At 36.8% G+C, this 17,280-nt stretch overlaps 1 protein-coding gene across 1 annotated transcript; it reads left to right on the plus strand.

Moving 5' to 3' along the window:
• Window positions 1–13,109: 13,109 nt before the first annotated feature.
• Window positions 13,110–14,099, plus strand: LOC132901217 (olfactory receptor 2AT4-like). Its single transcript, XM_060943550.1, has one exon. The coding sequence runs from the start codon at window positions 13,110–13,112 to the stop codon at window positions 14,097–14,099; it is 990 nt and encodes a 329-aa protein (XP_060799533.1).
• The last annotated feature ends 3,181 nt before the right edge of the window (window positions 14,100–17,280 follow it).

The following is a 17,280-nucleotide window of genomic DNA, read 5'->3' on the forward strand; positions in this document are numbered from 1 at the left end:
AAAAATTCAAAAGGGTTTTAGCACACTACTGTAGTAGACATACACAGTGTGCACATAAAATGTAGTAAGAATCTTATAAAAAAAAAAACAATTCTTCCTCTTCAAATAATAAATTACTATCTTCCAATTTCATCTTGTTGTCCATAAAAATATAAAATATCCTTCTTGTTATTTGTCAAATTATTGTTGAGTCAGTAAATCAGGATAGGAACACTAGCATTACATACAGTATATGTAATTAATCTTCCATTTAACTACTAATACTAATATGCTAATATTTCTACTGTTACGATGTTATTATTCAATAGATCATATATATATATATATATATATATATATATATATATATATATATATATATATATATATATTTATATATATATATATATTCCCTTTGGACACAAGGAAAAATGCTATGGAACTTCATGTGTACAATTATACACATTATGTCCAAAGGATAGATAGATAGATAGATAGATAGATAGATAGATAGATAGATAGATAGATAGATAGATAGATAGATAGATAGATAGATAGATAGATAGATAGATAAGATTAGATAAAACTTTATTTATCCCTTTCGGAGGGTTCCCTCAGGGAAATTAAGATTCCAGCAGCATCATTACAGATAAACAGAGAAAAGAAATAGAAAAAAACTTCTAGATAAATTAAAATAAATTAAGTATTTATATATACAAATATAAAAGAATAAGATATGGGGAAGAGAGGAAGGGGGAGAGGGAAAGGGGGGAGAAGTGGGGTTATTGCACATTTTATATATATATATATATATATATATATATATATATATATATATATATATATATATATATATATATATATATATATATGGGTCTGTCTCAGAAACTGGTCTCTCATTTGGGACATTATGGTCAAAAAATAAATTTTCTAATTTGAATTTTTTTTTTTTTTCATTTACCTAACACTCAATGTTTCTTTTGTCATGTTTAATAAGAATAAAGATAGCATCTTGCTTTATCTGGCCTCCACTGTGGATTTTTTTTTTTTATTACAATTCAAATGCTTTTGTAAAACAGGGATTCTTGAGACAACGGATAAAATGGGTTTTTAATTTCTAAAAATAAAATGTTGATTTTTCCAAAATATATTTATATATTATAGTTGCCCCAGATGTTGGCCTTTTAATGCTGTCAAAATACAATCTCCCAGGTTTAACATTTTTAACATTTTTGTCATGATTGCTGGACAAGCATGGAATTTTGTCAACACCATAAGACACACAGAAACCTAGAAAATATGTATTTTGAATAAAATTATTGCAGTTCTTTTGAATATTGGAGATAATTTTAATCTGTGCTGATCTATCCACATTTTCAAACTACTACGATTACTTAAAAAAATAAATTATGGAGCTATCGCTTATTATTAGTGGGGAAATATACATTTTCACATTTAGTTTTTAATCTAAAAAACAGACAATGGTATTCAGCTATATAAAAATTACAAATTCATTTAGGAAATGCAGTGTTTTTATTGAGATAATCTGAGACAATATAATAAAATCTCCTTTTAAAAACAAAAATGAAAAGAAAACTCATCTTATGGAGTTGACGAGCTGTTGACGGAGTTGACACACATCTTACGGTGTTGACGGATTAGAAGAGAACAGGGTATAACTTCATTTACCATGACCATTGAACTTCAAAAACTCATTTTTTTTGCACTCACACCCACTTTAAAAACAGTAACTGGGCAGTAGACTTTTCTAATCTCTTGAACAGTCCATCTCATCAAATATGTGGATCATGGACAAAGAACATTCAGAACATTCAGTAATTCAGCCTTTGAATGTAAACATCTCTGAAAATCTTGAACTCATCCAATGTCATTCTAGCCTGAAGTGGACAAATGTACAATGTTGTATTTAGTGAAGAACACACACACACACACACACACACACACACACACACACACACACACACACACACACACATATATGGAAAGTAAGTCAAGTACACACATGTATACATGTTTTGAGACTCTCTCTCTCTCTCTCTATACTATATATATATGGGGGGGGGGGAGAGAGAGAGAGAGACTCAAAACATGTACATGTATACATGTGTGTACTTGACTTACTTTCCTTATAATAGGCAGATTGAAATCAGCATAATAATAATTATACCATATTCAACAAATATGATTGTTCAAATAATACAAAAGCTCTTCGTTATTTAAGCACCTTAAATGGAAAACATAATGTGTATTGTATTGTAACTTACTTATTTCTCACATAATGAACACACACACGCACGCGCGCACACACAGTACATACAGACTGAATTCAGTATTACAAAAGAAATAATTATCTTCTGTGTATTTCATATTGAATGAATGTATGTTATTAAAATATAAAATAATAAAACTACAATGTCAATGTATAAAATTTAATTAAATGGGTAAATAATACATTCAAGTCCCATTTGTCAACACCATAAGTTAAGTGGTCAACTCCATAAGACAAATTTTCTTATGGAGTTGACGTCTGATGGAGTCTTACGGAGTTGACGAAATCTTCAACTTTTCATCATAACGTGTTTTCTTTGCAGGAGCCATCTTGTTTTTCACCAGCTGCTTATGGCCTCCAAAATAAAGTTAGATTAAACTTTTATTTCTGAATAAAATCACATAAACCTTGAATTTTATCGACCATGGTGTTGACACTCTATGGTTGTGACATAGGTGGTTTTGTAAAAGAAGATAATTTAAGACAAATATGTGAAATATTAACTTACCAGAGCAGAGCCCTCATGGCATGTCCACCACACAGGGAGCAGAAAAGGGGTCCTTAGAATGTGAGTTGGCCACTATAATGCCTGATTTTTTGCGTTTTTAGAAAAATCTTATGGTGTTGACAGAAAGTCCGGACACGATTTCAATCCCGTAAAAAGGACATAAATATGTTTTTTAAATGGTTGGTTCCTACGCAGGTTGAATATTCATTTAAAATACATGATCACAGTAGCAATTTTGTTTGTTTTAATGTACTTTAAACAATTATTTAAGTATTGTGAAGTCATGAAATGTGCTTTCGGACATGGGTATTTTTAGGTTCAGGCAGCACACTAGGCTATTTAAAATACAATATATGTGTAAAAAAACATTAATTACCATTTTGTAGTATATATATATATGTTGTTGTTTTATTGTTTAATCAAGTTATTTGACATTTTCTAAACACATTTTAATCATTACAATGAGTTTTATCTTCCGGACAGGTTTTGTCCCTCATCTCAAGAATCCCTGAAAATTGATTTTCATATAAAATAACTCCATCATGAAGAATTAAAGCCCCTCCTTCACAGATGAGTGAAAATATTGAATACATTTCCTCTTTTTGATTGCTTGGGTTAAAAATGCCAAGTTATGATGACTGAATTGATTATTCACTTAAATATGAATAATATGATACATTTTGGGTATTTGATATGGTGAAATAGGACACAATGGAAAAATCAAGAACACACCGGAAAGATGAGAAAAACGGTGGTGGTAAAAGAACAGCGACTGTACCGGCTGAAGGTCGCGCGGGTCTCTGCTGCGGCGCACAAACAATGGACATCACTACCGCACTGGACGGAGCGGGGGCAGGGCAAAATGACTGGCCGTAGAGTCCATCAAATTATAGCTCAGAAATTCATACAAGACCAGCTACCATTGTAACATATTCTGTAAGAAACACATTTTATACCTAACTTTCAGTTTTCGTTTTAAAAAACAAAATCACAGATTTTTAACTACATTTTTATATGGCGTAGTGATTTTAAGTTACTACTTTTGGTGAGGTAGTGACCTTGACCCTGAGGCTTTCCATTTAGATCAAAACACACGATCGTATTGGTTTTGGGTATGTGGAAAACGAGGTTACAACAGTGATCAAATATTTTGCATGATGTTTTATTACGGTTATGATTATTCTGTGAGCGCACCAATCCTTAGGTGTATAAAGTTACAACTTAAAATACAATTAGTGATAACTGTCGACTTTTCAGTGGACGACAACCATTTTAAGGGAATGCGATGTAGTCAACCATTTATCATGTCCCAGATCAAGCTGCCATTTTTCCACAAATTTGCAGAATTTTTGCCAAATTCTGAATATTCACATCAAAGATTTAGTTTTATCTGTATTATTTCTTTCATCATTTTATTTCAAATTAAAACCAACATCACCATTCAAAACTGTATAGTTTACTGACTGTGAGTATATTTAGTGGGGTACCCCCACAGTACCCAGTTTCTGAGACAGACCCATATATTCAATAAATTACTAATGAGGAAATATTTGTGTTTGCACTGTAACTAGTTGTCAATATTTTTCCAATTAAAAATTTGTCAGCAGTCCATGATATAGTCATATATATGTAGATAACATTCCAGGGATAAAAACACAATGGATAAGAGTCTTTTTTTTTTTTTTTGGTGCTGGTGGTGGTGTTGTTGTTGTGGTTTTTGTTTTTCAGCAATGTAAAAAGTAGAAGCATTTGGGTTTGTTTATTTATTTATTTATTTATTTTGATAATACAGAAAATATATCACTGTTGAACATGATGCTGGTGAAAACATTAAAGAAAGGGAGGTTAATAATACGGGAATTGATAATTGATAAAAATGTGAAGGTGGACTTTCTTTCAACAGTGTGACATGTCCATAGTTCATCCTTATGATTACTCCAGATTTAACCACCCAAGATGTCAAATGAATGCATCCCTTAGTCTGTTTAATCACATTTTATTGGCTACCAGCTGCCATGGGGAGAGCCATCACTGAGTTTATTTGATCACATTTGTTATCAGCCCCTATGATGACAAAAAATGAGAACCAGGATTGATTAACCAATTGGGATCAGGTACATTCTATGCGTAGGGTCATCAGTCGATGAAGTACTGATGCTTGAATACTGCAGGAGGAAAAAGATGGGTGGATCTGGTTTTTTAAGGGATGATGTTATTTTCAACATTTCAGTGGAACAATTAACTATGTCTACACTGTTAGTGTTAATATAATGGCAAAAGTGGTTAATGGCAAGCAACAGACTATAAATATAACCATTGCCTCTACTTCTGTCTTGCATCAACCCAAAATGCATGAGTGTCTTGCATATATCTTTTTTTTCTTTTTCTTTTTGTATACATAACACAGTGATTTTATTTAGTGTATTCTCTCAAAACCATGAGCAAAGATGGCAGAAATAGTATTTTTGGGTCTTTCAAATTTGAATTGATCTCTAATTAACTATCATCAATATCTTATTTCAGCTTCTTTGTCTTTTCTTTATTTTGAACTCTAGAACCTAAAAAGAAAAAAAAACCTTTATAATAATGTACCACAGTATCTTCACAGAATATTATTAGGTAGTTATCAGGTAGTTATAACGTACTTGAACTTACTTAACATAGTATGTAAATTAACAAATTATTGGGCCATGTAACTGTAAATAATATCTTCAACAATAAAACTGAGACCAAAAATATTTAAATTCAGAAGCAGACTGCCATACATCCATTATGTATTATATGTGTCATACTCCAATAAGCTCCAAGTCTCTTCAGAAACAAGCCAGAGGGGCACATGGATCATATATTTTTAAAATACCAACTTACACTAGAATCCATATTAGCCATCTATTTACAATGGATTGCCTCTACTGCATTATAAGCTCGGGAATTGTGACACTATAATACGCTCTACATATACAGTATCACGGCTCGAAATTCACGGTGGTCCAGGTCACCCGAGGCGGCTTAATTTGTCATTTGGCGCGTAATTCCTGTCACTAGTCAGCCAGGCTGGCTAGTTGAAAATAAAAAATATATATGAAGCGAAGATTCAGACTAGGGCTGTGCGATATATCGAATATATTCGATATATCTCCGAAAATTCTGTGTGAGATACATAAAATTATTATATCGTAACTATCGAGTATTTTATGGTCATCTTCCGACTTGCGTTTGTTTTGTGTTTGTTGCATTTGTTTAAAACATTTTCTGATGGTTTTCTCCCTGTCCCTCAGGCAGTAATGTGAGAGGCTGCCTAAGGGTAAAAAAAAAACAATAATGGCACACACTCGCCAACCAATCCCGGGCGACATCTCGTTGCTGAAAGGAACTTGCGGGAATATTTTCAAGTTTCGGTTTACAGCACTGACTCAGTTCGTGCAACTGCTGGTGTTGCACAGGCTACCGTGTAAGCTCTGTCAATTTCAGCGACAAATTAAAAATGGAAGCAGACGAATTGGTTCCTAAAAGAACTAGTAAGGGGTCAGTCATCCAGCATTTTTTGGGATATCGCGAGGAGGACGTGGAACAGCAAATGCCAGTTTGTAAAGTGTGCAAAAAAACTGTCATCACAAAAGGCAGCAGCACTACAAATATGTTCCATCACCTGAAAACTCACCCAGTACAGTATGAAGAGTCTCTTAAATTCCGAACTACTTGCCCACGAGCTAACCCCCCCCCCGCCACAAGCTAAACAAATGACCATAGCAGCCTCGTTCTCCAAAGCCACCCCATATGAGAAAACGAGTCAGAGATGGAGAGCTATAACGGATGCAATCACTAACGTCATTGCCGAAGACATGATCCCAATTAGTATAGTGGAAAAACCAGGCTTCCAAAAATTATTAAACACACTCGATCCCAAATATGAGTTGCCTGGCCGCAGACATTTTACAGAGAAGGCAACACCGGAATTATACACATCTGAGAGGCAGAGCCGGAAAACATTCAGTTCAAAAGTGTGCAAAGAGAAAAATTATGTTTTGCAGATCTCTCTCTTCTCTCCCTCAATCTCTCTCTCTATTGTGAATGTTCCAGTGGGTCTCAGTAGTCAGGTTAATAGCTTGGAGATCTACCTCTATTTTTTAAAATAATTTAATGAAAGAGCACTTTTCTTATTTAGGCTAAATGTCTTTCTCAGTGTTGAGCTTGCACTTTATTGATTTGAGCTCTGAGCAGCTCTGTATTGTATTGCCCCTTTGTTGCAATTTTCAAGATTGTTTTTTCAGTTTGTGCCACATCTTTGTTGAATAAAAATAGTCTTATTTCAACTCAATTGTGATTAATCACCAACATGAAAATTTTAAATGTGTTGTTGAAAACCACCTGTAAAGTTAACCAAGAATGTTATTTAATCTGCAGGGATTGTAGTGAAAACAGTAAAGAGTAAAAGTTAGATTTCATGGGGTCCTTTAGAGGAGATTTCAATATATCATATATTGTGAAATGGAGAAAATGTATCGTGATATTCATTTTTTCCCATATCGCACAGCCCTAATTAAGACACACCGTCAACTAAAGCCGCCGCATATTAAGCGTGTGCCGTGTCTGTGTTAATCGATGTGTTTATCGGCAGGACGGAAAATACCGAAGAATTCCGAATCATATCGTGTATGAGTCAGGCTGTCGTTTTTTTCACTACTGCGTATGCATATAACGCATCTCGTTGAATATCGCGGTAATCACGTTATCAAATTCAATAGATGTGGCCACATTATTGCCCATTTAAACACGTGTTTTTGTTGTTGTTTACATCTACATCTGACAAAGCTACGTTGCAATGTGGAATTTTCTGAAAGGTGTACAGAAACCGCCAGAGACGGGGACAAAGCGACCTCGGTCTGAAGAGGAGAAAAAGGCCGCCGATAAAGCGTACGAGAAGGAGAAACGACAAAGGACTTATAAGCAAACGTGGGAGCAGGGTAGGCCTTGGCTACGATACGATTTTTATGGAATACTTCATTTTTTTCAAGTTGATTCCTAGTCAATATGAAGCTCCTAATGCTTTCTCTCTCATAAACGGTTAAATACAGAAAGCATGTTGGACATATTTTGGGTGCTATAGTCATGATAGTAAGTGTATTTGTTTTCAATACTCATACACCAAGTTGCCAAGTTTTCCAATATATTATTATTTGTTGATATTATATTATGGTGCTCTGTGCTGTTCTCATTTATGTATTTAACAACAGTATCAAAATACTCGGGTCTTGAAATAAACGCACACTAGTCATGAACAGTGGTAACTACTCTCTTTTGTGTTATTTTTGACAGAAGTAAAATTCATACATGAACAAATTTTGGCTAGTTGATTTTCTGTTTGGCTAGTTACTTTGGAAGGTAACTAGTCTGGCTGGCTGGTGAAAAAATACATTAATTTCTAGGCCTGAGTATGCAATTTTAAACAAAAAATACACTATCTCTACATTGTTGGTCAGTTCTGTATCACCTGGAGTGTAAATGCAGCTATGCAGTGGCAGCTCATGTTATGAGCTGCATGTGTGCCGCCAAGGTATTAGTTGTAATTAAACTATTAAAAAATTGGAATTAATCAAATCTAATCAAAATTAGATCTAATCTAAATACTAAGAAGTGTATTGAAGCACTAGTGCTAAAAAGTAGTATAAATTAAAATACTGTAAGCAAAACACTGAAAGAAAAGTCCATAAAAGCACTTATTTAGCCTATTCTTATGCTATAACTCCAAACAAATTATTCAATTTACAGTGGGGCAAAAAAAGTATTTAGTCAGCCACCAATTGTGCAAGTTCTCCCACTTAAAAAGATGAGAGAGGCCTGTAATTTTCATCATAGGTACACTTCAACTATGAGAGACAGAATAGGGGGAAAGAATCCAGGAAATCATATTGTAGGATTTTTAATGAATTAATTGGTAAATTCCTCAATAAAATAAGTATTTGGTCACCTACAAACAAACAAGATTTCTGGCTCTCACAGACCTGTAACAACTTCTTTAAGAGGCTCCTCTGTCCTCATTACCTGTATTAATGGCACCTGTTTGAACTCATTATCAGTATAAAAGACACCTGTCCACAACCTCAAACAGTCACACTCCAAACTCCACTATGGCCAAGACCAAAGAGCTGTCAAAGGACACCAGAAACAAAATTGTAGACCTGCACCAGGCTGGGAAGACTGAATCTGCAATAGGTAAGCAGCTTGGTATGAAGAAATCAACTGTGGGAGCAATTATTAGAAAATGGAAGACATACAAGACCACTGATAATCTCCCTCGATCTGGGGCTCCATGCAAGATCTCACCCTGTGGGGTCAAAATGATCACAAGAACGGTGAGCAAAAATCCCAGAACCACACGAGGGGACCTAGTGAATGACCTGCAGAGAGCTGGGACCAAAGTAACAAAGGCTACCTTCAGTAACACACTACGCCACCAGGGACTCAAATCCTGCAGTGCCAGATGTGTCCCCCTGCTTAAGCCAGTACATGTCCAGGCCCGTCTGAAGTTTGCTAGAGAGCATTTGGATGATCCAGAAGAGGATTGGGAGAATGTCATATGGTCAGATGAAACCAAAATAGAACTTTTTGGTAAAAACTCAACTTCTTGTGTTTGGAGGAGAAAGAATGCTGAGTTGCATCCAAAGAACACCATACCTACTGTGAAGCATGGGGGTGGAAACATCACGCTTTGGGGCTGTTTTTCTGCAAAGGGACCAGGACGACTGATCCGTGTAAAGGAAAGAATGAATGGGGCCATGTATCGTGAGATTTTGAGTGAAAACCTCCTTCCATCAGCAAGGGCATTAAAAATGAAACGTGGCTGGGTCTTTCAGCATGACAGTGATCCCAAACACACTGCCCGGGCAACGAAGGAGTGGCTTCGTAAGAAGCATTTCAAGGTCCTGGAGTGGCCTAGCCAGTCTCCAGATCTCAACCCCATAGAAAATCTTTGGAGGGAGTTGAAAGTCCGTGTTGCCCAGCGACAGCCCCAAAACATCACTGCTCTAGAGGAGATCTGCATGGAGGAATGGGCCAAAATCCCAGCAACAGTGTGTGAAAACCTTGTGAAGACTTACAGAAAACGCTTGACCTCTGTCATTGTCAACAAAGGGTATATAACAAAGTATTGAGATGAACTTCTGTTATTGACCAAATACTTATTTTCCACCATAATTTGCAAATAAATTCTTTAAAAAATCAGACAATGTGATTTTCTGGATTTTTTTTTCTCATTTTGTCTCTCATAGTTGAGGTATACCTATGATGAAAATTAAAGGCCTCTCTCATCTTTTTAAGTGGGAGAACTTGCACAATTGGTGACTGACTAAATACTTTTTTGCCCCACTGTATGTTTAACTGTGAAAAAGTAAAGGTGAATTGTAAACATTACATTTATGACATTTAGCAGATGCTGTTATCCAGAGCAGTCTGGGGAGGAGTTGGGGATTGGGTGTCTTGCTCAAGGGTACTTCAGCCATTCCTTCAAGTCCAGGGAATCCAACCAGCAACCTTTTGGTCCCAAAGCAACTTCTTTAACCATTAGGCCAACACTTCCCCAGTGGTTTGCCTTTTAATGTTCATTCACATATTGTATTTATCAGATTGTTTTCTTTTCACCTTAAGATAATTCAATAATCTCTCACTTCATGACAAGCTTTACATTAATTGTCAATTTTTACTGTCATAGATTAGCTTTTTCCTGCCCCCACTGCAGTTTCATATTTGCTTTTTTTTTTCTTCCCCACACACCATAAGTCATGAAAATGGCTCACATGGTTTAATGGTTTAACTGGCTACAAATACCCAGAGTATTCAGAACCATATTTAGATGGAGATGTACAGTATATACACACACTGTATGATGGGAGGTGGAGCAAACGCTCATAATTTGCCATTTAAAGAAACATAATAAATGATTTAATTATCCAGTGATTATTAAAAAAAGACAGTAAATGGAGCATTTCCACCATTCCAGGTTTAATGAGAGTATAGGAGGGCATAACAATATTATAGTAATAATATTATAGTATAAGAAGGAGAAGAGAAGAGAAGAGAAGAGAAGAGAAGAGAAGAAGAAGAATTTTGAGTTTTAAATTGCAGTGCTCCTATAGAAAATGCATCAAGTTTGGTAGGTCTGGTAATATACTAAACATCACTGGTTATTGTGGCAGTGTAAAATCATGTAGAGATGATTAAATCATTAGATTGCATAAATCTAACCACATGAACACTGCATGTGAAGCTGGACACCCAGAATGGGTCACCGGTCCACCACATCACATCATTCAGTTCAACATCCATCCATCCATTATCTGTAGCTGCTTATCCTGTTCTACAGGGTCACAGGCAAGCTGGAGCCTATCCCAGCTGACTATGGGCGAGAGGCGGGGTACACCCTGGACAAGTCGCCAGGTCATCGCAGGGCTGACACATAGAGACAAATAACCATTCACACTCACATTCACACCTACAGTCAATTTAGAGTCACCAGTTAGCCTAACCTGCATGTCTGGACTGTGGGGGAAACCAGAGCACCCGGAGGAAACCCACGCAGACACGGGGAGAACATGCAAACTCCACACAGAAAGGCCACCGTTGGCCACTGGACTGGGCACAAACCCAGGACTTTTTTGCTGTGAGGCGACAGTGCTAACCACTACACCACCGTGCCGCCCTCAGTTCAACATAACCAAAACAATTACAGACATGAAACTCAGCACAGGTTGTGACCTGAGCTCAGAATCAAACTAACAACCCTGTATCACTGGATTTATTTAAAGACATCTCTCTGTCCATTACAAGACAATGTAATTATTGACTTGTAGTCAAAATGTATTACAGAAAACTGGCCATTGGGTCTGTTACCAGATCAGATCCTTATGAGATTTATCACTCAGGAAGTAAATGACTTAGGATGCCCACAGCTGAAAAACTGCTTTGTTCTGGCAAAGCTGACATTTCCATATAGAAAGAGCAGTCCTCTTTGACTACATGCAATAGCACCCTGGGTTTAGATTTGATACCTTGAAACAGGCTGATAGCACTCGAGTCCAGGACTCAGACTCAAGTCCAACTCGTGCCCTTGGACTTGAGCACTGATGACTTGGACTCAGACTTGTGCATTAACTGTATTCGGACTTGTAAATTGGAGACGAGGACTTGGATTTTTTCTTGATTTTTTGGAACATGCCATAATAATTTGGCATAGGATATTTATATCTACATTAATTTTGTACTAATTTCATGCAAGAGTGTCACACCTGCACGCCCTGGCACGTGCATCAGAGACTCTCAGCTCGGATCAATAGTGGACTCAACTCAGATGAATAGTGGACTCGACTCAGAGCAATCGTGGACTCGGACTCAACTCGAAATTTTCTTTAATGACTTGGACTTGACGCTGACTTGAACACTGGGGACTCGAGACTGGACTCTGACTCGAGGTTTAGTGACTCGACTACAACACTGCCTTGAAATATAGGGACACACTCGATTCAGAAACATGCAGAATGGGCTTGTCTTTGTGGCATGTGAAAAAAGTCTTCAGAAGCCAATGTACATTATCTTCTGTAATCTTGCAATATCAGATCCAGGACTTTTTTGATTTGAAATATAGGAACACACTGACTTTAGAAACATATGGAATGGGCAAGCAAAGAGCAAGAGCAAAATACATATCTGGACACAACCTTATAATTAAAGATGGCCTGGAACATCATATAAGCAGCATATGTGATAAAGCATCATGAAAGAATTACTTAAAATAATTAACTTAAAGCATAAAGATATCAGAAAGCTCTTGTAAAGAAGGATATTTTACTAAATGTACAATCTAAAGCAAATCACAGTAGCTACGGTATACCCTATTGCTACAGAAATTTAATCAAATTAAAACATTTGTTCTGTGTTATAATATGAAAATATAATATATTATTAAAAACACTGTATATTTATGCAAAGATAAATATCAAGCAATCATGCAGTTTAAATAATCAAAACAGGAGTGCTCATCTAAACTCCCTAAAGGTGTGATCAGATGTAAATTATATTCATTACGTCAAGCAGCGCTCGAAACCTCAACAGTTAAAAAACCCAGCCCTGACAAGTCTTCATTATTTAGTTTGTGGACAGCATTTGAAGAGCCTGGATCAAAATTTAGGCAAGGTATATTGCAAGTGTTGTGGATTTAGGGATACTGCATTTTTTATATGTATATAGTTCCAAGTCTAGTTGATATCATTGATTTCATGAAAATCACCAAGAAAGTCCCATGTAAAATATACTGTAAACAATTATGCTTTTTTTTGTCAGATGACTATCTATACTGAAATATTGTACAAAAACAGCACAACCAACATCCCTGAATTTGTCCTCCAAGGATTCCAAGCTATTCCTGCTGAGTATCATGGATTGTTAGGAACCCTTTTCTTCTTTTTTTATCTGATGCTGGCATCTGGGAACATTTTCATCCTTGTCTTTGTGGCATGTGAAAAAAGTCTTCAGAAGCCAACGTACATCATCTTCTGTAATCTTGCAATATCAGATCTTGGATTTGGAACTACAACTCTGCCCAGAATAATTGCTAAGTACTGGTTATCTGAAAATATTGTAGCATTCAGTGGTTGTTTCATACAAATGTATTTTGTCCATTATTTTGGGGCTTGCAGCTCATTTCTTATGGCATTAATGGCCCTTGATCGATTTATTGCCATATGTAACCCATTGAGATATCCAGTGCTGATTAAGAACTCCACGATTGCAATTCTTTGTTCAATGTTTTGGACAGGAAACCTCCTCCAGCTTGGTGTAATTACTGCACATGTCCTTACTGTACCTTACTGTGGCCCAAATATTATACAACACTGCTACTGTGATTATCTTTCAATAACTAAACTAGCATGTGCAGACATAACAGAAATAAAAGAGACTAGTACTCCCATTGCTATGACAGTACTGTGGGGCCCTTTATTTTTTATTATATTTTCTTATGTGGCCATCATTATTTCAGTCATGAAGATCTCAAATAAAGAGGGACGATATAAAATGTTTTTAACATGTACTCCACAGCTGTTTATCATCTGTCTGTACTATCTCCCAAGAAGTTTTGTGTATATTGCATTTACTGTTGGATTTCATTTTGAAACAAATCTCCACATTGCAGTGGTAATGATGTACAGCCTTTTCCCTGCCCTCATCAATCCATTCATATACTGCTTTAGGACAAAAGAAATTAAGGATACATTAATGAAGAAATTTAAGCAAAGACAGGTGAGGATCAATGGAAAAACTATTTTCACTTAAAGAACATTATATCTTGTTCAAATATTTTTCATGCATAATTGATCAATACCATGTAACCTAAACCCATACCTACTATTTCTTATTAATTTTAGATTTACGACATGCAATATACAAGATAGATGTCATTAGTTGAAATTTATTGATCAGACAGAACAGTTGTTAATCCATTAAAACATCCTGTTTAAAATGGAAATTAAGCAAGCCTATTGCAAAATATTTTATTTATGTATGCAAGATAAACAAATTACACAAAATGCATCAGTTTGTACATGGGTTATGTTAGAGCATTGCTGTAACTTATTCAGTATTTAAGTGATTTTTTTCAAGATTTTTTTTCAATGTTTTAAGTATTTTAAATAGTATTTATTTGTTTGTTTGTTTGTTTGTTGGCTACAACCATATTTGAGTACAATGGTACATTTGGTTGAATGTATACACTTTTATTACATTTATCTTTTAGTATTATATTGCTTTTGTTATTACACTAATTTTTATCATTTAATTCTGATTTAATGACATATTACTCAAATGTATAGTTACTTTTACATCATGACATCATGTGTAATTTTTTTGCACCATGCATCTGTTTAGGAGCATTTAAAACACATATCTTTATGAGTAGCTCTGTTGTGTAATACTTTAAACGTTCCTTTTTAATTATTCTAATCCTAACGGTTAAAACTAAACTACTTTCCAAGATTGTCTTTTTGTGAAGAAATAAAAATCCATGTCTGGAATTGATTAAGCATTTTCATTATGGACATTCAGGTCATTATCAATTACAAAACAGCCCAAAATAATAATAATAATAATAATGATGGTACAAAGAAGTCAACCCATTCTTTGAATGAAGGGGTACTCTGACCCCATTTGATGTTAGAACTGTGCATGCTCATGGCCAGTAAATTTCTAATCTGTCAAAGATTAGTTTTAATAAAATAGTCTTCAGTACATATTGCATGTCCATAATCATTAGTCAATTAGGTAAGAAATCACCGATATGCACCCCAACATTGAGACCTTGTGAAGATAGGAGCAGTATTTCATCATCAGAACCAACATATCGAATGCAGGCAACCCTCAGAGCTGTGCGTTTGGTTCACTGCTGTTTACCCTGCTGACTCATGACTGTGCTGTTAAGCAAAACTAAAAAGAATACAAATCAGATTTTTTTAAAATACAATTTTCAGATAAGCTCTCATTTCCTGCCAAAAACAAACTTAACATTAATTATAAATCTTGTCCATAAATTTTACTTGTATATATACAAAATAGGGCAGCACGGTGGTGTAGTGGTTAGCGCTGTCGCCTCACAGAAAGAAGGTCCGGGTTCGAGCCCCGTGGCCAGTGAGGGCCTTTCTGTGTGGAGTTTGCATGTTCTCCCCGTGTTCGTGTGGGTTTCCTCCAGGTGCTCCGGTTTCCCCCACAGTCCAAAGACATGCAGGTTAGGTTAACTGGTGACTCTAAATTGACTGTAGGTGTGAACGTGAGTGTGAATGGTTGTCTGTGTCTATGTGTCAGCCCTGCAATGACCTGGCGACTTGTCCAGGGTGTACCCCGCCTCTTGCCCGTAGTCAGCTGGGATAGGCTCCAGCTTGCCTGTGACCCTGTAGAACAGGATAAAGTGGCTACAGATAATGAGATGAGATATACAAAATATGTGAAGATATGAAGTTTGTTGAGTGATGAACGTATTTCATGAGAGAGTGTAGTGAATGAGTGATATATTTTTCAACATGAGAAGATAAACTTCATATCTTCACACCACAGTTCTCCTGAAAGCTCTCCCCTGCAGCACAAAATTATGCTATCAGTAAGCTTCTGGCAGTTAAATTGGCATTTGAGGAGTGGGGACACTTGCTAGAGGGTGGTGCATACCCATTTGTTGTATTCACGGACCAAAAGAACCTACAACCCCATATCAGAAAAGGTTGGGATGGTATGTAAAATGCAAATTAAAAAAAGAAAGTAGTGATTTCTAAATTCACTTCTACTTGTATTTCATTGCACACAGTATGAACCCAAGTTTTGCCATGTTTTGGCTGTTCAACTTCATTTCATTTATTAATATACATCCATTCCTGCATGCCTGCGACACATTCCAAAAAAAGTTGGGATGGGGCCAGTTTGGGGCTAGAAATGAGGGTCCACAGGCCAGGGGCGCAGATGGTCGTGGCGGATTTCCTCTCCCGTCAAGGGGTGGGGGAGTCGGCTGCAGGCTGGATGGCTCCCCGGCCTGAGTCGGGCAGTGGGGGTATGTGGCAGCGGGGGTGTGGTCAAGCGTCGGTCTGTGAACGGAAGGCGGAGTCAGGGAAGGTAAGTGGCAAAATCACTGCACCTGATGTTAGTTAACCTGTGTTTGTGTGTCTTCCCCAGTGACCGCGCCCTATAAAAGGAGAGAGAGCAGAGGAAGGGAGCTCTCTCCCCAACCAGAAGACTTGTGTGTGTGCATGCATGTGTGGCTGGGAGAGTGTGAAAAGCTGAAAAGCTACAAATAAAAAGTTTTTGGAACTCAGTTCTGGCCTGCCGTGCTTCTGTGCCCCACCCACCCGCTCTGATTCCTACACTATAATAGTAAGTTCTGCATCCTTTCTCTCTTCGAGACTTGTGGTGTCATTTGTTCTTGATACCAAACCTTTAAGCTCCTTGACACGTCACATCAGTCTGGCGATGGCCTTGACTAACCTCATCCAGCTGGAGAACTTTAAGAAATGATCAAGCAGTGAATTTTCTGTTGTTGAAGTTTTGTGCACAACAGCCTTATGAACTTCTGGGTCATCAACTGCAGGTTCTCCCACCTTAATATCTCCACTGGGAAGCTCATCATGCCAGAGAAAGTCTGGACCCTTGAACCAGTTAGAGACAATGAGCTCTTGCGCCTTAAGGCCCCTTGACCTGTGGTCAGCAGGATTTTCCTCAGAGCTCACGTGTCTCCATTGACTTGGATTGGTACTTTCTTTGATACGCTGAATGCGATTGGCTACAAATACATGGAATCATCAGGTGTCATTGTTGACGTATCCCAGGACGACCTTTGAGTCCACCCAGAAGAATTCCTGAGCATCTTCTATCTCTAACTCCTTTCTGAGCATGTCACTTGTACGTACTGCAGCAACAGCCGCTGACAGCTCAAGTCTTGACACCATAGTGACTTTTGTTGGGGCCACTCTGGCTTTGCCTA

The sequence above is a fragment of the Neoarius graeffei genome, chromosome 17 (assembly GCF_027579695.1).
Source record: "Neoarius graeffei isolate fNeoGra1 chromosome 17, fNeoGra1.pri, whole genome shotgun sequence".
Classification (NCBI taxonomy): Eukaryota; Metazoa; Chordata; class Actinopteri; order Siluriformes; family Ariidae; genus Neoarius; species Neoarius graeffei.

Coding starts and splice junctions, on each gene's coding strand:
- LOC132901217 (XM_060943550.1), top strand. CDS start 13,110: ATGACTATCTATACTGAAATATTGTACAAAAACAGCACAACCAACATC.